The sequence below is a fragment of the Oreochromis aureus genome, linkage group 22 (assembly GCF_013358895.1).
Source record: "Oreochromis aureus strain Israel breed Guangdong linkage group 22, ZZ_aureus, whole genome shotgun sequence".
Classification (NCBI taxonomy): Eukaryota; Metazoa; Chordata; class Actinopteri; order Cichliformes; family Cichlidae; genus Oreochromis; species Oreochromis aureus.
Genome location: NC_052962.1, coordinates 8,828,497 through 8,850,998, shown reverse-complemented (window position 1 = coordinate 8,850,998; position 22,502 = coordinate 8,828,497). Strand labels below are relative to the sequence as shown.

General features: G+C 38.5%; 1 protein-coding gene and 1 pseudogene across 4 annotated transcripts; one reads left to right on the top strand and one right to left on the bottom strand.

Annotated features, from left to right (window-relative positions):
- The first annotated feature begins 3,414 nt into the window (after positions 1 to 3,414).
- On the top strand, positions 3,415 to 11,422 carry LOC120435523 (CMP-N-acetylneuraminate-beta-galactosamide-alpha-2,3-sialyltransferase 1-like). 4 transcript variants are annotated; one of them, XM_039605291.1, is made up of 6 exons: positions 3,415 to 3,508; positions 3,889 to 4,157; positions 5,273 to 5,472; positions 5,588 to 5,755; positions 6,121 to 6,166; positions 10,813 to 11,422. In XM_039605291.1, the coding sequence occupies exons 2-6, from the start codon at positions 3,906 to 3,908 to the stop codon at positions 10,831 to 10,833; spliced, it is 687 nt and encodes a 228-aa protein (XP_039461225.1). In that variant the 5' UTR covers positions 3,415 to 3,508; positions 3,889 to 3,905; the 3' UTR covers positions 10,834 to 11,422. The 4 variants fall into 4 exon arrangements, with proteins under 4 accessions (XP_039461225.1, XP_039461224.1, XP_039461222.1 ...); XM_039605290.1 differs by having other exon boundaries at positions 10,803 to 11,422; XM_039605288.1 differs by lacking the exon at positions 10,813 to 11,422 and adding an exon at positions 6,648 to 7,347.
- A 3,663-nt stretch (positions 11,423 to 15,085) lies between these two features.
- Positions 15,086 to 21,124, bottom strand: LOC120432727 (annotated as a pseudogene).
- Between the last annotated feature and the right edge of the window lie 1,378 nt (positions 21,125 to 22,502).

Genomic DNA, 22,502 nt, shown 5'->3' with positions numbered 1-22,502 from the left:
AAAATCTCTCCTTCTTCACTTGTTTTCAGCGGAATTTTCAGTCTCTTCACCACCATACAACTTTTTGCAACTTTTCATCTTTTTCAGCTTTTCAGCAGACAGCTTCAGCGTTAAGGCATCCACACAGCATTTTCGCAGGAAATGCAAATTTTTCTAGTTATTATTATTCTCCAGTTTCCGCCTGAAATTTTGCAGCGAATCTCGCCCCGCAGTTTTGAGACAAGCTTCATATATGTTACCTCATTTTGTGCGGCCGGATGTGGAATGGTGTGCTATGACTTTTGGTGTTTATGAATTTTATAGTTTTTTAAATATTAATATTTTAGTGAAAATTTTCCCGCGCTCCTCTGCCGAACAGTTTTGACATTAGGGTTACATATGTTAGATCATTTTGTGCGGCTGGAGCTGGACTATTATGTCATGACTTTTGGTGTTCATGACTTTTATAGTTTTTTAAATATTAATATTTTAGTGCAAATTTAGGCCAATTCATCTTTTGGCGCCAAATAAACAGACTTCATTTGTGGTGTGTTGGCGCCATCTTTTGGTCCCATTGAAACAAATTTCAAACTTCATTTGTGGTGTGTTGGCTCTCTCTAGTGGTATGCCGGGAGTGGTACAGCCTGTCTACCCTTATTTGGATACCGTAATGATGACAATATTAATGGCGCGCACAGCCTCGCTGCTTTCAGGAACCATTGGAGGTTTTAAGGTTGCGCGAACCATTGAATAGTTACGGTAAACACAATGGCTTCTATGCTTGGTGGAAAACTCCATATCCCACAATTCATACCACACCTCTGCCGAGTTAAACAATGGCGGCCACCACTTCGTTTTATATGTCTTTTATTAGTGTTTCTAGGTCACAAAATAAACTTTTAAGACATTTTCAGGCGAGAATGTAGGTGTGTAAACTTCAAATATCTGCTTGTTTTATCAAGACATCCCATATTAGCGACAATGCTCTGACGACCTCGGTCCTGCCTGACAGCTAGCCGGCTACCTACCTAGCTAGCTGCCGCACTTGGCTGCAAATGCACAGCGAGGGACTCTCTCTCTCTCCTTTCACCTCCCGGTCTCTCGCAAATGCTCGCACAGAATCGGAGTTACAGCTGGATGTGGAAAAAATAACTGAGTTGTTTGGTGGTGCTATAATGCGGAGCTACAACAGTGGGCAGCTATCCACCGTGTATGACAGAAAGGACATGTCACGACCGCCCGATCGACCGGTGTTTGCTAACGCGAGGTCAATCGTGGATCAGGGAAAGCGAAGGCAGGAGCGTGAGGTGAACTGAATTTCAGGTAAGAAGTTATGACCTGCACTCTATTTGGGTCAGATATAAACCGAGTTTAGGTGTAGTTTATTTAGCAGCAGTTCTCTTATGTGTTGCTGATAGTCGGCTAGCTAGCTAGCGCCGCTAGCATAGTTAGCTCGCGCCGCTAGCGACCCTTCGTGAAAAAGCACCCAGGCTTGGCTTATATTGAGGCGGGTGAAACTCGTGTCAGCACCCGGTCGCTCGCCGACAGTATGTGTTTTAGCTGGATTTATTTTTCGTTTATATGGGCCGATGATGCTGGAAACCGAAGGCAGGAGCGTGAGGTGAACTGAATTTCAGGTAAGAAGTTATGAACTGCACTCTATTTGGGTCAGATATAAACCGAGTTTAGGTGTAATTTATTTTCGTTGACCTTTTACAATCGTAATGCCACGGGAGTTTATATACAGCTGTGTGCGCACTAAGTTACTGACGTTGGACTTTATTTTATTCATTAGGGTTAGTTCATAGAGTTGCCGTGCCGCATAAAATGGAATCGCCCCACATTCAGAGAAAACATTATGATTTATTCTGTCGTTACGAAGCCTCCCTGTCATTCTCTCGCGTGTTGAAACGTCAATCATGAAACTGATCAATGATCGGCTTTTCGCTCTTTATTTATCGCGCTAAACAACAGCAGCACGTTTAAGCTTGATCAGCTGTTGTTAGAATTCTTTGATTTTAATTTCTAGTATCAGCTGATGTTTGCTGGAGCATGAAGATGAAATCAGGAGATGTCCTTACTGAATCATCAGAGCTGAACTGGTGATGGAGAAACAGGTTTACACTTTAGGTGACATGAATGAGTTGAAGGGAAGTTATGAGTTGTTTCTGAGAGACAAAGACCAAGCTCCTTTTTGTGTAGCTGACAGCTGGTAACTGTGCAGGGGCGGATCTAGCAAAGCTTTTGGGGGGAGCTAGGGCATTAACAGAGAAAGGTGGACACAAAGATATACTTTTCTTTCTTATTCTCATATAAAATATTTAGCTTTTATTAAATAGTTATCTGAATCTCACAACCAAAGTTTGTATAATAATACACAGGATTGGCTGTAGACCATTGTTCATAATTCAGAACACTGTGTAAAAATAACAAAAAACAAAAAGTGAATGCATGTGTGAAAAGTGGTCTATAATGTAATGCTTCAAAGTGTGTTCATGCAAACATTGTCGGGTCTGCCGTGGTACAATGGGACTTCTGCTCATGAACCTGTGTGCACAGCGTCTGCAAATCGGCGCTGTACAAAGTAACTTCATCTTTACACAAAACTGTAAGCTGTCATCTGTGAAGCGTGAGTGGTGTTTGTTTTTACCATAGTTCATGGTGGAGAATGGGTGCTCTTCTGAGTTTTGCTCTCTGTAGCCGTATGAATGGCAAACTACAGTGATTAGCAGTGGCATAGGCACACATAAAATTTCTTCTGAAATTTTCGCTTTCTAGTTTGAACTGTTATTCTGCCAGAGCACTCATATTTACAAGATGGCATTGAACGCCTCATGGGTGTGTCAGGAAAACTCTTGTGTACGTATGTTCCTTGAGGGGGTTTTGGAGTCGTTCTTTTTCCACCGCAGCAAAGGGCTAGGAGTTGAAGAGGAGCTGCTGTATGTTTTTGTCATTTATCCGATTGTGAAATAAAGCACATGCAGTGAGAAAGCAACTCCCGGAGTCATCCCTGCCTTGAAGCTGCAACAGACACAACCTCTATAGTTATTTGCACATAGTCAACAACCACTCCCTCCCTCCCTTCCTCTCCCACTGAACAGTTGCTCATTACTTGATAGCTACATAGATAGCTTAATAGATATATCCTACAAGTTCTTCTTTACTCATATTCCTGGTTTTTTAATGTGTTTTTGGTAAGATGCATTGAATTTACACTGTCTTATCTCACACTGATCTGTAGTGTAGTGTGTTTGCATTTATTTAGTATGCATTTCCCAGATTTCTTTTTTTCCTATTTTTTTTAACAGTTTAGCAATTTATCTTGTTCTGCCTCAGATAGAGTGGCCTCATATTGTGTAGTCAAATTCTTCAGAAGCAAATGGGATAATTTTAATGAGTGCCATTTTGAATTGTTTTGTTTTTTAATCATTGTGTTGTTTTTGTTGCTATGTTACTTCATTTTAGGTTAATCAGCACCAGAACCACGATGAAAGTTTAACTGAACAGGAGTTTTTCAACAGCAACAGAGGTAAGCAGAGAAAACAATGAGATAAACAATTCATGCAAATGAAGAATCTGACCAAGATCTGGAAATATTTTGTACTCTGTGTTTTCCTTTCTGTTGGGTGTCATACTGTTTTATTCAACTTCTAACAACAGATGTTGTTACTTACATGAACTAATAACGTGGGAGGTGATTTATGCTGATAAATGCTATCTGTTCAAATGCCATCAATACAAGAGGACACTAACCAACTTTTTATACTTATCCGATTTTGTGCATTCCAGTGCAATGCTGTTAATATGCTGCAAACTATAAATATTTATAAGTAAAGAGCTATTGTTTCTGTTACTGTATTCTAAAGGCTTAGTCCTATTTTTCACATTCACACATATATTTGTTCTCAGATTGGAACTCTGCCAAGATGTATTTCAAATGGGGAAGATCCAGAGTTCGCATTTTCCCACTACTGAGTATCACAGCAATTGTTTTGGTCTCCAATCTTTTATGGAGTTTTTCTGGATATACCTTCTGTCATCGCGAGCCGAGTCTTTGTGGCTGTCAGAAATGTCTAAGAGACAGTGATCCTTGGTTTAATGACATCATCAATGAAGCTCCTGAACCCTTTCTGTCACAGAAACATATACCTTCAGAGGAAGATTTCCTCTGGTGGAAGGTAAATAATAAAAAAAATCAACATATCACTTTTTTGGCTACTGTGGTGATGTTAAAGGTATTATTATTATTATTAAAGAGCAGTATATTCAAGTATGTCATGACATTTAACAACATATTGCTGCTGTAGGTAGTACATATTGTCCTCCCTATCTTTTATTCTTTTAAATATACTGCACTCTTCACCCTCCTGTATTTCTACCTGAAGAATGGTAAAATCCTTACCATTTACCTGCAATGACGAGTTCTGGAAAACTTTTTTAGTTCCTTTAGTGAAAGTTGCAATATCACAATATGAAAGTGCCTCCCTAGGCATAAAACTGGATTATTGGCATTTTTTTTTTTAAAGGGCCAGATTTACTAAATGGGGCAAAATAGCATGTGAGCGAATTCCCACTCATCAGTAAGACAATCAGTAAGGCAATTGTTTTGGTCTGCAACCTTTTATGGAGTTTTTCTGGATATAACTTCTGTCAAAAGAAATGGCTTAATATGGCAATGAGTATTTTTTTTTTTGTTTCTCTCAAGAAAGGGGTAGGGTTCAGGCCCAGGGGTTGAGGTTCTCACTAAAGATAACTTAGAGCTCTGAGGTAAAACTGTGACTCTATCTAAATTGAAACACAAAAAATATTATTTGAATCTACAGTATATGTTTGTGTAAGTACTATTCATAATCTATCATTGCATAAATGTGCACAACTCATATGCTTGAAGAAACTTACAGATTAATGCTGATGTTGTATCTTGCAGATCAGTCTTAAACTTTTCAGAACAATTCTAACTATCAAATGAAAGTAGTGGCATAAACTTCAGGCCTAATAACATTTTTTTGCCTAAATCAGTATGCATTTTTACTCATGAGTTTCAGTGATCTTTCACACTTGTTGTAAATGGTGCATCATAATATTGATGCTGATATGGAAAAAGTCACAGGGGTGGGCATTTAGACAAGATCTAACTGTGAGCTGTGAGCTTAATCAAGAGGAGTGTATGTTTGAAAGGGTCTTTTCCAGACTTACTGGTGACTCATGAACTTGTAATCATTCGGAAATCGTATAATATTTTTGTTCTGTGGGAAAGTTTGATTTTTTTCAATAACTTTCTCCTCTTTGTCAGAACTTACAGGGGGCAAGACTTCAAAACTTGACTTTGTACAATAAAACTCTAGAGAGGCTATTTCAGACAATAACACCAATTGCAGATGTTGGAGAACCTCGCCCTGATCACTGCAGGAGTTGTGCTGTGGTGGGGAATTCTGGAAATTTGAGAGGATCGCATTATGGACCTCTGATTGATTTCCATGATATCGTAATAAGGTAATAATCATTTAACACAAACTCTAATATAAACAATGTTCTTGCAAGACAAAAAATATAATATAATATAATATAATGTAATATAATATAATGTAATATAATATCAATTATACAGAATCAATCGGGGGCGTACCAAAGGCTATGAAACAGATGTTGGAACCAAAACAACTCATCATGTCATGTATCCAGAGAGTTCTACTAGACTGGACAATACCACTCATCTCTTGTTTTTTCCTTTCAAAACACATGACTTTTTGTGGCTCATGAAGGACTTAAATCGAGGGTAGGCTAAACATGGCTACTGTCTTAAAACCTATGTTGCTAGAAATTGTATTGCAACTGTTTTGCTCTGAACATCACATTTTAACTGCTTTGCAACATAGTTTTAGCTAATTGTAAGGAAAAATGCAGTCTAGGTTTTTTTTTTGTTAGAACAACCAAATTAAACAAAACAGTTTTTGAGACAACCCACCAGAGGTCAGCCTTTCTTTTTTTAAACAGCAAAAAGTGCAGAAAGTTATATGAATTGTTATATGAACAACTTAATCTTTTGTTGTGATGTGCTAGTCTTAGGTAATTATTAGCATTTATTTATGTAAACAGTCAGTTCTCTTTCAAATTCAAAAACACATTTCATCTTTTTAACAGGGAAAATGGTGCTCCAAACTTAAAGAAGATAGCTAACAAAGATTTGGTGAGTATTTTAGGTTTACATGAACAAAACTGGCATATAATGATATCTAAGAAGTATAATAATAAGTAATAAATTTAAGCTACCCTTAATTCAGGCAGGCGACAAAGTCAGCTGATTTTACACACTGAACTGGCAAATCTCATATACAGTAGGTTTTACTATTAACCTGATTTAGCTTATCCACCATTGCTACAGATGTGGAAGCCATTTCACAAGTCACTGCACCTCAGCTTTTTCTTTGTTGTAGTATTTGGTGTTTACTCTGCTCTGTATTGGGTATTGTTATGGTTTTCCCACTCTCTCATCTTGGCATTTATGTGTCTGGAAGGTCATGCAGGTCAATGAACAAAGCCATACCACCAAAAACAAATACTGGCTTCTTTTAGCTACAGTGGTGCTAATTTAAAGTATTTTGTGAATTCATTTCAGAAAGTAATAGTTCATAAAACTCAGATTTAAGGCTATGTCTGATTCATAATAGATCTTGATCCTCCATCCGGCTTTCATGAAATATGTTCATCAAGTATGGCTGGGAAAGAAGGGTGCTTATGCATCCACTGGCTTTCTTGCTGTGGTTCTCAGCCTAGTGATGTGTGATGAGGTATGTTCACTTTAAACAATTTGTACATTATGCATCTGACTGACAGTGATGGTAGTTAAACACTGAGAAAACACTGAATTACCAGGAAAGTCGAGAACAAAATCTGCCTTAGACTACATGACTAAAACAGAAATGTATCTATGGTTATTTCAAGAAGAGTCAAGAAGAGTGGACATCCGATGGTTGACACATTTACCTGCAAACCAAAGGCAGCAAGTACGCTAGCTAAAGACACATCCTCTTTTAGGGTTGTGTTTAAAGGTGGTACCATGAGGGATAACAAGTGTTAAAAGTTTTGCCAAATCGAACATGTAGAGCCTACCTGCTTGTGTCAACAGAGCAGCTGAAAGAAGTTTTACATAACTCTTGAATAGCAATGTGTAAAAATGCCAAACTTGGTACTGATCCAATGCCAAGTACAGGGCCAGTGTTGGAGTCAAACAGATTCAACAATTAGTTTTAACTTGGCGAGAACAGTGTAACATGATTTTTGAGCTGAATGTGTTTGTTTGCCTGAAAAGCAATTTTTGTGTCAGCTTCTGTTTAAATGTATTATATAAATAAAATTAAGTTGACATTTAAAAATCAAGGGTTACTACATTCAGAAATTTCCTTAGTTTATGTTTGATGTGTATATTTTTTCAGTTCTAATAAAATATTTTATTTAACATCTAACAGTTTGGCTGAATATATTTAAATGTCTGAATATAATCTGTAGGCAATAGGTCTGCTAAAGTAACAAGTATGATGATCACTTACACCTTGAAAATTAACATTAACTCAATCTAAACATTAAAACATTATTTCATACCAAAATATACAGGCTGTTTGGAAAGTATCACGGCCCTTCATTTGTTATTATTCCCAACTCATTTTTCAGAATTTCACACACAATATGCACAATATAATGACAAAGTGAAAAAGTTTGCTTGAAATTCTCCCAAATGTATTAAAAAAATAATCATGAAGTCATGACACCAGATGAAATCTATCAGTAATTGGAAATCCTGCCACTTAGTGCAAATTAAAATCAGCTGGTTCAGTTCCAACTCGTAAACTATAAAAAGGTGTGTTAAAGGATTTTTATATGTATTCTGCTCTATTGTAGTTAAAAATCCCTAGTTGTTTAGCTTCATTTAAACTCCTGCATACATTGTGTTTCATGACAAAGCTTGCATGAGGAAATACCACAGGTGCCTCCACCCTTGCTGAGTTTGCTGAGATAAGCTTGACCAGTTCCTATTTTTAACTGTTTGAACATATGTTTCATGCTTATCACCTTGTAAGGAGTTGTTTTACACACAAGGGGCACCGACCTGACATATTTTAGGAAGAATCAGTGTATAAATACAGAGGGGACTGATGTCTCAGTGTGAGTCTCCACTGAGATCACCCATGTATATACATGTTTGAGTTGTGTCTTTCTTTGCTTGCTGGAAACGATTCTTTGACATAATTTTTGGTCCTTCTGAGCCGGATGAGAAATAACAACTGTTTTGTTGTGACTCCAAAGCAGAGATCTACACTGATTCCCGACGCTGTGGGGAGCCCGCACTGAAGTCTGTCGACAGCCCTCTCTAGGTAGAGGTGAAAGCCCAAGAGCGTAAAAAATTCGGGTCTTGGCCAGTGTTTTTTATCAGTGGTCCACGGCGGTGGGATTCAGTGGAACGATCTAACGAAACCGGCTGCAGCGACGTTTCAGTAAGGTAAAGAAACCCACACATATACACTCGCGTAAAACGAAGATAGGTTTCACCCGCCGAAAGGGTTGGAGAGTCTGATCCACTGCACGGATCTCAAATAGGACTAATCCGCCGAAAGGATTTGAAATTTAGGGCTTGCCCACCGCACGGGCTGGTAGAAAAGTTAGGGCTTGCCCACCGTACGGGCTGGTAGACTGATCCGCTGAAAGGATCTGCGCGACTGTATATTATATATTTGTGTTTTCTGTGTGTGAAGAGTAAATCATTTTTAACAGCACAGTACGCTGCTGGATTACTCTTTTGTTCTGTCATTTTATTTCCTGTCAGTAGCCAAAGTACTGGTGAGTAGAGGAGAAAGGTTGTGTTCATCACGTAAAACTTACACCGCTCCACGAATAGCGTAGGAGTAGAAGGGTGTGTTAGTTACCACTCCTGACTCTAATACCAGAGACGGCTCTGCAGTTTTGTTGTAATGGGTAATAAAGCTACAAAACTCACTGCTGACGAGCAGTGGCTAGAGAAAAAATGTCCAGGCGCCGGACAAATTAGTGCATGTAGATGGAGGAATCCAAAGAAAACTAAATGTCCCACGTGGGAAGGCAAATGTAGTCCCTCCGCACTAACGCAACTATAAGAAACCCTCCAAACAGAAATAAATACAAGAGGAATGAAGTGGAATAAACAAAAGGTTAAATTAAATTAGAGCTTATCCAATGTGTTCAAACTAACAACAGGCAGGATAACAACCTGTAAACTGGTATTAACAATGAAATATAGTTGGCATGACGAACGTGCCTAGAATGAATAGAGTAAATGAAACCAGATAATTCACACGAAATTATATCAAATAAAAAAGAGAGATGCATAAGGTATATTAAGGCTGTGTCATTGTTCAGCCAAGGAAAGTGTGTCTCCAGCTTGGGTAAGGGTGAAACTGCAGCTCACCCCCAGCCCTGATGGATACATAATAAAATATATATGAAATATTATAATAGACTATTGTATATTTGGAGTATAGTAGTATATTGTAATATACTATTGATGTTATATAGAAATAAGAGAAAATAATTAAGAGATAATAATATTAATAATAATATTAATAGTGACATAATATTAATGAGAAGAAGCATCTTATTCAGTTATGATGTAAGGTGGATAATTGTTGAAGGTAGTCTGAATCAAGCTTAAGGTTTGCTCAAACTCAGTTCAATGGTATATGAGATGAAGAAAATAAAGAAAATACCTAAACTAATCAGGTGCATAGAGGCGCTTGACCTGATTGAAATCCTGTCATCCTAGATGAGACTTTGTTAAGATGAAGAGCAAACCTATACTAACAACTTTGCAGACAAAGTAGCTGCAAAACAAAAAGTGGACACACTGACACTTGACACCCCCACACCAATTCCACTGGATGTCTTAAGAGATGAACAAAAATCGGCACCATTATTAGAGCAAAAGAAATGGTTGAGGTGCGGAGCAATCCTACAGGATGATCTGATGATATGTGATGGGAAACCAATACTACCAAAGTCTTTACACAAAACAGCAGCTCTTGTGACACATGGAGTTACTCATGTGTCAACAGGAGGGAGTATAATTAGTTAAAAACACACTTCTATACATTAAATTTCGAAACTTTGGCAAAAGGATTTATAAGGACATGCATGATTTGTCAAAAGCATAATACACAAGGTAACCTAAGACCAAAAAGAGGTCATTTTCCTGCACCACCTCACTCATTTCATACTATTCACATGGATTTTATTGAGCTAAATGAAAGCCAAGGTTCAAAATACGCCTTAGTGATTATAGATGTGTTCTCAAAATGGCCAGAAATTTATCCTGTAAAAAAGGCAGATGCAATCTCTGTAGCAAAATGCCTATGCAACCATTTTGTCCCAACACATGGCATACCGTCCCTGATAAGATCAGACAATGGAACACATTTTGTAAATGATGTGATTAGCAAGATCTCCGAAGCATTGGGATTTAGTATAAAAAAATCACTGTGCCTACCATCCATAAAGTGCAGGGCTAGTGGAAAGAACAAATGGCACTATCAAACAAAGATTAAGGAAATGCATGGAAGAGACGGGGAGACCGTGGCCTGAATGTATAGGTCTAGTAAAAATGTGGATGAGATTAACACAAGGTTCCCAAAACTTGATGCTGTTTTGAAATAATTCATGGAAGACCTTTCCACTACCAATAACGAATGAACCAGTAAACAAATCAGCTAGAGAGACCACTCTAGCAGAGTGGATGGCAAAGCTACTAGAAAATAAAGAAATTGTGTTGAACAACAAATTGCCGTGTGACTGTTCTCCAGTATCTTGCAGGGCCATACCAGGTGCTCCTAACCACGCCTACTGCATGCAAGATTGCAGAAAGACCATCCTGGATTCATCAAAGCCACTGTAAGAAAGTGAGTGAGAGCATAGACTAGCTAGACGCCGACACCCCTGCCCTTTGGTGATCCGAAAGGTGGAGGAAGGGCTGATCGGGTACATCCCACCCTTTGCTTCTTGCCTTTGGTCTACTTATCAGAGGGGTCAGGTGCGCCAGGTCACCATGAAGCTGCTCCTGATCTCACTGACCCTGGCAGTACTGGCAGCAGGATGCTATTCAATATGGACCAAAAGCATCACCAGAAGAAAGCTTGGACGCATGATAACTCACACCACTACACAATGACATTTCCAATGGCACCTATTGGGTGCAGGGAATGGCCTGGCTATGTGGACAGCGGGCCTATTTCACTCTCCCCAAGAATTGGACAGGTATGTGTGCTCCAATCTTCATATCCGATCACACATTCAAGATAACCAACCGACAACCAATCATACGCAAGAAGGAAGAGGTCAACCAGCTTATCAGCTCTAACAGCACATGACCCAATATGGGGCTCTGACAAACAAGACAGTGAAGAAGGCGCAGCAGCGCCTCTTCTTTCTCAGGAGACTGAAAAGATTCGGCATGAGCCCCCGCATCCTCAGGACCTTCTATCGCTGTGCCATTGAGAGCATCCTCACCGGATGCATCACCACCTGGTATGGCAACAGCACCGCTTACAACCGCAAAGCTCTCCAGAGAGTAGTGCGGTGTGCTGAACGGATAATTGGAGGTGAGCTTCCTCCTCCAAGACATCTACAGGAAGCGGTGCCTGAGGAAAGCGGGAGGATCATCAAGGACTCCAGTCACCCCAGTCATAAACTCTTCAGACTACTTCCATCAGGAAGGAGGTTCTGCAGCATCCGGTCCCGTACCAGCAGACTGAGAGACAGCTTTTTCCACCAGGCCATCAGACTGCTGAACACGTCATAGACACCTCACCCTCACTACTGGAACTTCAACATTATGCACTCCATACTGTACATTAATGCCACTGTTTTGCACATACCTACCTCTGTATATTTTATATTTTATATATCTTATTTTATTGTTTACTCTATTTCATTTGTAAAACATGTATATACACACTCACACACACACACACACACGTAGAAAAACATATTTAGTACACACATTCAGTAATGTATATACCTTTATATATGGTACATATATTTATTACTTTTTAGATTAACCATTTTTATATTTTGCTGTCGCACGTTATTGTATTTTGCACAACTCTGTTGCTTGTGAAGCTCGCACACAAGAATTTCACTCGCATGTACTGTACCAGTGTACCTGCACATGTGACGTGACAATAAAGGTGATTTGATTTGATTTGATTTGACATCCCACAGGAATTCAAGCTTTGGACTACAGGACAGAAAGTGCTGCACTCACTCTTTCCGTGGGTGGGCACAGGAAAAAATGCGCTGAGGATCGAGACATTGAACTACCGGTTTGGGCTGTTCCTGAACGCATCATGTCAAATCAACGACCAGCAGAACGAGGAGATAGATGCCCTGCGAATAATGATCATGCAACATCAAGTAGCACTTGATATTGTGCTGGCTGAAAAAGGAGGATTATGTGTGCTTTTTAACACCACCTGTTGCACTTACATACCTGACAACATACATTCTAGTAACATGACGGATGCATTAAAAGTTCTAAAACAGCTTCAGAATGTGCAGTCAAAAGGAATATGTAGACAGAGGTACAGATTGGTTGAAATGATTGCTAAGTGGCTCGTGGACTGTTTTGCTGTATAAAGGTCTAATATTCATAGGACTCTTACTTATATTATTCTGTGTATTCTCCACATGTATTCTCCCCTGTCTCAGGAAGATGATTTCTAAAATGATTTCCACATCATTGACAGCTTATGTTACTGTACCGATGGATGACAAAAATGATCTGAGTAACAGTGAAGATAACTTTGAAGACGAAGATGTCTATGTGTAAGAAGAAAATCTTAAAGACGACCTGTAAAGCTAGATTGCAATATAAGTAACACATAATGATGACATGTTTGAAAATGCTAGATGCAAGTTCTGAAACAAAGTGTGAAACATGTTTAAATGAGCTAAAACAGGAGGGAATGTTAAAGGATTTTTATATGTATTCTGCTCTATTGTAGTTAAAAATCCCTAGTTGTTTAGCTTCATTTAAACTCCTGCATACATTGTGTTTCATGACAAAGCTTGCATGAGGAAATACCACAGGTGCCTCCACCCTTGCTGAGTTTGCTGAGATAAGCTTGACCAGTTCCTATTTTTAACTGTTTGAACATATGTTTCATGCTTATCACCTTGTAAGGAGTTGTTTTACACACAAGGGGCACCGACCTGACATATTTTAGGAAGAATCAGTGTATAAATACAGAGGGGACTGATGTCTCAGTGTGAGTCTCCACTGAGATCACCCATGTATATACATGTTTGAGTTGTGTCTTTCTTTGCTTGCTGGAAACGATTCTTTGACAAGGTGTCTCATTACCAATGTGTCACACAAACATTTCATGATGTGTAAAACCAACAAGCTCGCTCAAGATCTCCACAACGTTATTTTTGAAAGCATACTGATGTCAATGTTTGAGGAAGAATTCTGCACGAAAGGCCCCAGCTGGATGGTGGAATACATATTAGCCACCCATCTTAATCATCTCTGACATAGATGGACCCGGGAATGTACTTTATATATTTAAGTCACTTAAATTATTAGTTATTTTAGTTATTTTGTATAAGAAAATTGTGTTTGTTGCTTTTATGTGTGTGTGATTATTTGTTATTGCTCGGCTTGTAAGATAACAGAGTCATTGCCTCATAACAAGTATACAATAAAAGGAACATGTTTTCATTTCACCTACCGGTAATGACAAATGTGGGGAAAGCATACGGACTTTACTTCCAAAGATGAGTCTGCTAAGTATTAACATAATGCTTTCAGTAGGGTACAACACTAAAAATGTTTATTTTTATAACATTTTTCAAAATATGGTTACACTATACAGCCCAAAATGTATGACTGAACAATGAAAAGCAATATAATAAAAACATACACTACATACACTCCCTGTCCACTCGTCTGCCTTCACATGCATATGAACTTGAGTGACATCCCATTCTTCTGAAAAGGCTTTTCACAAGGTTTAGGGGTATCTTTTGGGGAACTGTTGACCATTTTTCCAGAAACACATTTGTGAGGTGAGATACTGATGTTGGAGATGAAGGCCTAGCTTGCAGTCCCCATTCTGATTCCCCTGGAAAAACACCAAAGGTGTTTGTTGGGGTCAGCAGTCTGTGCACAAAACAAGTTCCATAAAGACTTAGTTTTGTGTAGAAGAGGTTGACTGGCTTGCACATTCATTTTGGAACAGAAAGGGGCCATCCCCAAAGTTTGGAAGCATGAAATTGTCCAAAGTGTCTTGGTATGCTAAAATATCAAGAGTTCCTTTCATTGGAACTAAAGGACCAAGCCTAATTCCTGAAAAACAACCCAGCACTTTACACTTGACAGAGTGTGTTGGGGGTACATGATGCTCTGTGGTGAGTTTGCAGAATAAAAGGATATTTTTTATTAATTCAAAATCTTTCATTGTCTGGGTGTATGGAGTGGCAGTGTGATTTTCCACTGTCTTTACTGAATCGTGCAAATTCCACAAAGAAAGGCCCAGGCCAGATGGATTCAAGCCCTTTATGCTTCAATCTTCATGTTTTTGGGCAAATTGCTAACCACCATGTCACCATGTGGCCCACTGTGCTTTTGTGTGGAGTGTATGTTCTTCCCATGTATACCATGGGTTCTGTCCGGGTACTCCAGCTTCAAATGTTAGGATGATGTTGGGAGAAACACAGTAGGGCAGGATTAGAACTGAGTATATGAGAGGGACAGTTCAGGTAGAGCAGTTAGAGAGGCAAGATTGAAATCATTTGAACAGGTGCAGAGGAGAGATAGTGGATATACTGGACAAAGAATGTTAAAGAATAACTTAACAGACAAGAGAAAAAACATTTTCTAAACAGAATGGACAACATGTTTTGTGTGGTAGTGTAGTGACAAGACTTTATTCTCTGCAAACACTTCCAGAAATAAGTCATCTCTGATGCTCAACAAACAACCAAAGAAGAGACATATACATCTACTATTCTAAAGTATTTTAATTCTAAAGTTTTGAGGACTGCTTATCTTAATGCTCCTGAGAGAGATAAAAAAGAGGAACGATTACCATCCTCTGAAAAAATTAATTTTCTGTTGCTCATGAAGTTTCACAATGAACTGATATTCCAGCTTTCCGGGATGTTGTCCAGTTCGCAGACGCTTGTTTCTTAATGGCTCATAGTAATGGTTCCAGTTTCCATTCTTGTCTGCTCCAAATCCAAACACACTAACCTGGAGACGCACAAAAGAAGATAATTAATCTCGGATCTCTTTAGCTTAATAATCATTATAGATTATAGGCACTATAGATTTCATTACTATGCTTTACCTTAATGTAGTGTTGGTGATTTTTTTTTCACACACACACACACACACACACACACACACACACACATAAATATTAGGGGTGGGACTCGATTTAAAAAATAATTAATACAACATGAATTAATTATACAATAATTAATTACAGGCTTTGTAATTAATTGATCTCAATTAATCGCAAATGGTTTTTTAAAATTTTTTTTATTTTTATTAAAGGGTTTTAGTGTGCGACAGAATCAAATAATAGACATGGGCATGAATATTGTAAACTCAAGCTATTTTAATTTCTGGAAAAAAATAAAAAGCAGTTAAACTGCATTTCAATTCAAAACAGAGAAATAAAAATATTGTAATACTATTGTAATATTGTAAATACTTGTGGGCCAGGGCAGACACCTGTGGGTGGGTCCCTGCTCGACTGGACCCACCACTGCAGCAGGCAGTCTTTCTCGCTGATGGTGGATTCTGCTCTGTACAAACTCAGGGCCCTGTTACACAGGGCTTCCTCATCTAATTCTGAGTCTAAAGACAATGAAGAGAGGAGGAGGCTCTTTGTCTTTGCTGGCTCCTTTGTGGTGGCATCTTTACACTGTTCCTGCAGCAGGCCTCAAGGCTGGTCTAAACCCCTTGCAAAATACTTTAAATCCTTAAAGTGTAGTTCAAGCACAGTTGCTATCTTGAGCCACATGTTGGGATAGGTCCTTTGTGAAGGCAGTCTTAAATTTCACCATGTAGTTTGAGTCATTGAGACCTCCATGGTGTGATGCAGGTGGCAGAAAGCAGGTAAAACCAAATGAGACATATGTCTCACCTGCAAGAAGCTCAGTCACAAACCTGTAGTAGACAGTTCAAGAAAGTAATTATTAATCTACACAATAACTGTCAACTATAGAGCTTTTTGAAGAAACAGTAACAATAAGTTAAAAAATAGTTTTATTTACCTGCATGGCTCAAAGACAGTCGCCATCTTTTGGAGTTTTACCAGCTCTGATGGAGTTAAAATGACTAGCTTGTGCTTTTGTTTGTCTAAAGCAGAAAAAACAGCCTCTTGATTCTTTAGTAGACAAGAAACCATATCCAGCATCAAATTCCACTCTTGACTTACTAATTTTGGTCCTGAAGCCAATCATTTCATCAAGTTTGAGCTGCCGACTGGGACTGCTAGCGCTAACAGCTCCCACAGTTTCTGTGCTCGCTCCAACATATTTTGCATTTAGATGGTACCGTGAGGTTGAAGTACTTCGGTGGTATGCAAACTCCTTTTTGCACAGTTTGCACAAACCATGCTTCTATCAAGGCTTCCGTCGGGTAGTCTTTTGAAATGAAATTTGCCTCCGATCATTCCTACCAACGTGCTTTCCTCAGATGCTTCCATTTTTGTAGCTCTGATGTGTGCATCTGTGTAATCAGTATACCAGGCCATGATTAGGTGAGCAACGAAATGACATTGTGCAGCCAACTCACTAGAGGGTAGCTGGTTGAAGTAGTTAAGCAGAGGGCTCCAGTGACAATAAAATAATTGACAGGAGCAGCCTCTAACTCAATTCAATAGAAATAAAATGTCATGCAACCAAGCGGTAAGGGAGGCAGAGATGATTTCCACAAGAACATAAATAAATAAACAAAGTCCTCTGAGCTATCAGAGAGGGAAAGGTAATAATATTATTCTGAATGGATGTATGTAGTTCACCAGGGGACATACCAAAATTATGTCAGGAGATAGACTGAGCCCAAAATGTCAGAAATAAATTTGAAAAATTTATAAAAGAAAAATTAAAAAGAAAAATTTTGCAAGCTGACAGACATCTGTGGACCTGCTCTCAGTGTGTCGTTTGTGCTCAAAACATCTCTGCTCCACGCACGCTCAACTCTCTGTACACCGTTATAAGTGTACCACAAAGCCAACCAATCACAGACTTGTATTCTGATTCAAAAATTCTGATTGGCTGTTATGGTCTCCAATCAGCTCACTAGCTACTGCATTCTGGAAACACTGTCCAGAATGTTGCTAAATCCAGTGGAGTGGTTTGGTTTAAACGAGATTAAAACCAACAGTGGTCTTGAAAAAGTATATATTTTACAGAGCCTGTTCTCACTCCCGAGGCGTAACATCCCGACGTTTTGTCACGTCCCGCGGCGTTCCTGAGGAACGCGAAAGGTGACCTTCCACGTTGTTATGGTACGCGGCGGGTTCCAGCCCTGTATTGCAGCCATAAACCTAACCTAACCTTATCTCTAAGCCTAACCATAATCTTATTTGTAACCTTAACCATAACCTTATTCCTAACCTTAACCATAACCGTATCCCTACGCCTAAACCTAACCTTATCCCTAAACCTAACCATAACCTTATCCCTAAACCTAACCATAACCGTATCCCTAAACCTAAACCTAACCTTATCCCTAAACCTAACCATAACCTTATTCCTAACCTTAACCAGCACTTTAATGACGTGAAAGAGTGTTTTCCCAAGCGATTTTAAGGGAAAAAGCAAAGATCTGTAGAGTGATTCCAAACGGTTCTCATGTGTCCGCAGTTTTCCGATGTCGTCACGTAGGAACGCGTTGGGTGCCCGAAAACGTAATATGTTGACGATTTGTCACCTAGCATAAAATGTTACGCTTTGGGAGTGAGAACGTGTTGATTTTACAATAAAATAATTAAACATAATAACCGAAAATGGATAATTTGGGAATAATTTTCGCTTCAAAATTCAAGATTTGCTATTGCAAATTTTTTTTACGTGCGCTCAGAATAGAGACACAAAAATAATGCCATATGTAAACTGTTTTTTAAAAGAGTCTGGCACAACTGAAGTACAAATTAACAGCACTCAGAGTCTCTTTCCAGAAAGCATACAGAATGTTGATTTGTAGTTCAGTTTCCCAGTCAGTTTCAATCCCATTCACTGCTGTTTTTATAATAGGAAATGACTTATTACAAGAGTGTGAGATGTAACCTTTGGAAAGGGTGTTGAAGTTAGAAATCAGGTCTGTGCTCTCATTTAACACCAATGGACCTAATTATGAACAGGTAATTATGAATTATGGTATCTACTTCATGAACCTACCTCATCACACATGTGCAGGCTTAGGACCAAAGTAATAAAGCCAGTGGATGGATACCTGCCCTTCTGTTTTAGCCAGATCTGATGGACATATTTCATGAAAGCTGGACTAAGGATCATCACCTGTTAAAGGTTAATATTAGACTTCAATGTGACAGTTAAAAAAAGTACTATTCTTACTTAATAACATATCATAATCTGAATCTATTCTAAGTCATACTACTCACCAAATCCTTGTTAGAGTTTAAACCCGATTTAGCAGTTTCTTCTTGCCTGTTGAATATACCAAGGGATAAGTCCAAACTTCAAAATACAACTACACTTCAAAATGTGTTGGAGCCTTTTGTTTGTTTGTTTTCTCATTCGTTTACACACACCCATCATGGTCATGAATCCCATGGTAAGTTTGGGCTTTTAATGTTTTCTCTGAACTGTTCTTTTTCCAAGGTGGAATGATTGTATAGTATACATCTTTAATGATTTTGAAAAACAAGAATTAGATACAGAAGTTTACATTTATTTTGGGATTTTCTCTATTTCACAGTTTTAAAAGAATACATATCGGGTAAAATTCTAGATAACACACCCCTACTAATATTATAATTTATAACATTTTAATTATAGTATTATAATATTGCAAGTTGGATGAGCAGATGCTTTTGACAGCAATCACGAGCTTCTGCTATAATTTTGTCTGGACATTTGACCACCCTTCTTGGCAGTAGGGGTATAGTTCATTTAAATTAATTGGTTTCCAACTACAGACCTGCTTCATATTACAGATTTTCAATATGGTTGAGGTTCAGGATTTGGGAAGGCCATTTCAGAAGGTTTGTATGTAGGCCCTCACATCCTGGGCCTGTTGACCTCAGGAAATCATGTGATAGGATGGGGCTAGGTTTCACAGCGGGTTCACCAGAAACCTTGGCTGATTATGACCTACACCCGTTTTCACACCTTGGCTCATGTGATTAGGTAGAGGATCAACAGGGGGTTCATGACCCTCTTGGGGGACACTCCCCTAGGACTTAAATCTGGGACTCTCCACCATTTGACCTTAGAACTGAAGAAGCCTCTCGGATGAGAGGTGAAATGTCTTCAAGCAACTTGAAGAAGTCCAGACGCTTTTCTTTCCAAGCTCCTTAGACTGCGATGACCTGGATGACCGAGAACCTTCACAGACACAATACTGTTGTTAAACCCTTCAAATTAAGCCTCATACTCTGTACTTCTGCATGTAATTGCAGACAGAGGCTGCTCAGTTCACTGTGGTGGTGTACAGAGGTAAAATAATTTTTAAGAAAAGGTATAATTCTCTGTAGACTTGTGAGCATAACTGCATGTAATATTACATATTACATTTGGTTATTTTGGGTTGTCTTTTCTTCATTCATTTTTATTTTTAGAAAATCAGCTGATGTTTTAGGTCATATGTATATAAAAGTATAGAAAATTCAGGATTCAAACAGATTCTTGCAGTTGTACATTCAAGCTGTATTTTCCCGTACAGGTATTTGTCAAAATCATAAATGTTAAATTTAAGAATTTTTTATCCAAATACAAAACTAAATAAACATATTTCGTCTCTAAAACACATACCTTTGAGTAAAGAACCGGATTAACCACTGTAAATCATAGATTTTGAATGGAAAAAACAAAAGATGAGTGGTGTTGTCCAAATTTCTAAAACTGTTTGGGTACATCACATGGTATGTTGTTTTGTTTCCAACATCTCTTTCAAAGCCTTTTGTAGGGGCACGGTTTATTCTAAATAGGATAGAGAATATATTGTACACATTCATCATGTATTCTCTGATACATATAAAGTGAAGGTAACTTTGTAGGGAAAGAAAATATCTTGAGGTTTTAGCAATTCTTACAGGTGTTTAGAGGTAATGCATGCATGAAGACTTTAAAAGGTTTAAAGCTTTTACTGTGTTTGTGTTTTACTCTCACCTTATGACAATATCATGAAAGTCAATCAGTGGTCCATAATGTGATCCATTGAGATTGCCAGAATTCCCAACCACAGCACAAGTCCTGCAAAGGTCTGGGCTGGATCTTGTAAAATTGACTTTGGTTGGGAAGATCTGAAACACCTTGTCCACTATTTTATTGTAGAAAGCGAAGTTGCGTCTGTCATACTGTATGCGCTGACATAACAAAAGTATGTTTTTTAACTTTGTAGAATAGAATGACAAACACTGTAACACATCACCTAGAAATTACTTAAATTGTTGATTTCATTAGCTATTTTGTAATGCCAGATTAATCTGATAGTATAAATTATAAAAAAAAATTATTTTTCCCATTAGCACTGTACATAGAGTAAAAAGATGACAATCACTTATTGTCTTTGAAGTCAGTCATGATATTGGAAAAGGTTTGACTCTGTTATGCAAAATAAATTTGCGTGTACAGACTTCTCGAAAACATTGTATAGTTTTTTTGCGTTTTTCAGCAAAATATATTTAATATATATATTACATGTTTCTGATAAATAATTCTAAATAAATTACAATAAATTCAAGTGTTTCTCTTAAGAGCAACTGAAATATAAATTATAACTTCACAATTATGCGTCTTTTAAAATATTAAAGTTGACATTTACCTTCCACCAGTTAAATGTATCCTCTGAGATATTGTTTGTGGGTGATAAAAATGGCTCAGGAGATTCTTTCGTACGTTCACTAAGCCATTGGTCATGTTCCATTAAACATTTGTTGCAGGCACAAACACTTCCATTCTGAGGGAAGAAGGAATCCTGGTACACAGTTAGAATCCATGAAGATCTAGAAAAAACTCCAATGGTAGTGACGCATAGCAAGACAAAGAAAACTAATGGTTTCCTTGGAAGCATCTTCGCACCCTGATATTCTTGAATGGGGATCTGATCCATGCTGTAGATACATTAGAAAACACAGGATTTACCCATGTGACAACACGTGATCATGCAGAATCACATTATCATTCAGAAAACAAAACACTTTTTTACTGCAATGATATTCAAAATACAACCTCAGCCTGTATTAAACTCTATTCATATTCTAAATGACAATGTCTACAAACATTCTTGAACTGAAGGTAACAGCCACACCTATCGTTTACTTGTATTGAGTGAGATGCAGAGAAAAGAATGGAAACAACACTGTTTCTTTCCTTATCATTTCTTTGTGTGTACTGTGTCAGTCCGCTTGACTCTAACCAGATTGTTGTACCCACTCCGCTGGTAGCTATGCAACAGCCACCTTATTTTTTTCAACTCTTTGTGTTATTTGAAACAAATAAAGAAACTTAATTTGTCTGTGACTCAAGATCACAGTTTGTTCTGGTTCCTCTGCTCCTCATCAACCAGTCCTAGCCTGTATGTCCTCTGTTCACTCTGATAACAGTCAGCCACTCATCTCCTATACTTCTCCGGACTCAGTCATTCTCCTCTGACATTCATCTGCTCTCCAAATCTCATTCCCATCTACTAATAAAACTGTCTTTGAACCAACATTTATCTGCTCTGTACGGTGGCCTTGGGAGGCCAAACGGACTGCAACTTAAGAAAACACCAGCAATAAGAAAAACGCTGCAAAAGCATACAAAACACAACGGAAATAGGAAAAATGACAATGGAAATAGGAAAAAAACAAAACAGAAATAGGAAAAACGACACCAGAAATAGGAAAAAACAGATTTCCAAAAGCACAAGGAAGGTGTTTCTGGGGAGACAATAACCTGACGGACCAGTTGAAGGAACCAAAATATGCTAAGAATTGCGCTGGGAGACACTTATAAGAAGTTGAAGATCTATCGGTGTTATGACCCAGGTCATTGTTGCCGTGTGGTGCTGTTACTTGTCACACCATGCGGGGGCATTGTTTGTACTCTGTGATGTCTGTGTTATGCAAGTTTCCAGGTGGAGGCTGACCATTGGTGGAAGAGGGAATGAGGCCAGCTACAAATTGGGACCTGACTGGGCCGGCAGTCTCCTCCTACTTCCTGTTTCCAGTGAGCTGCGCGGTTGGGGCCCTTCGTGCCGTGTGACAGAGCTAGGCTGCAGTAAAAACAGTGTAGAGAGTCGTTTATCTGGACATGGTAGC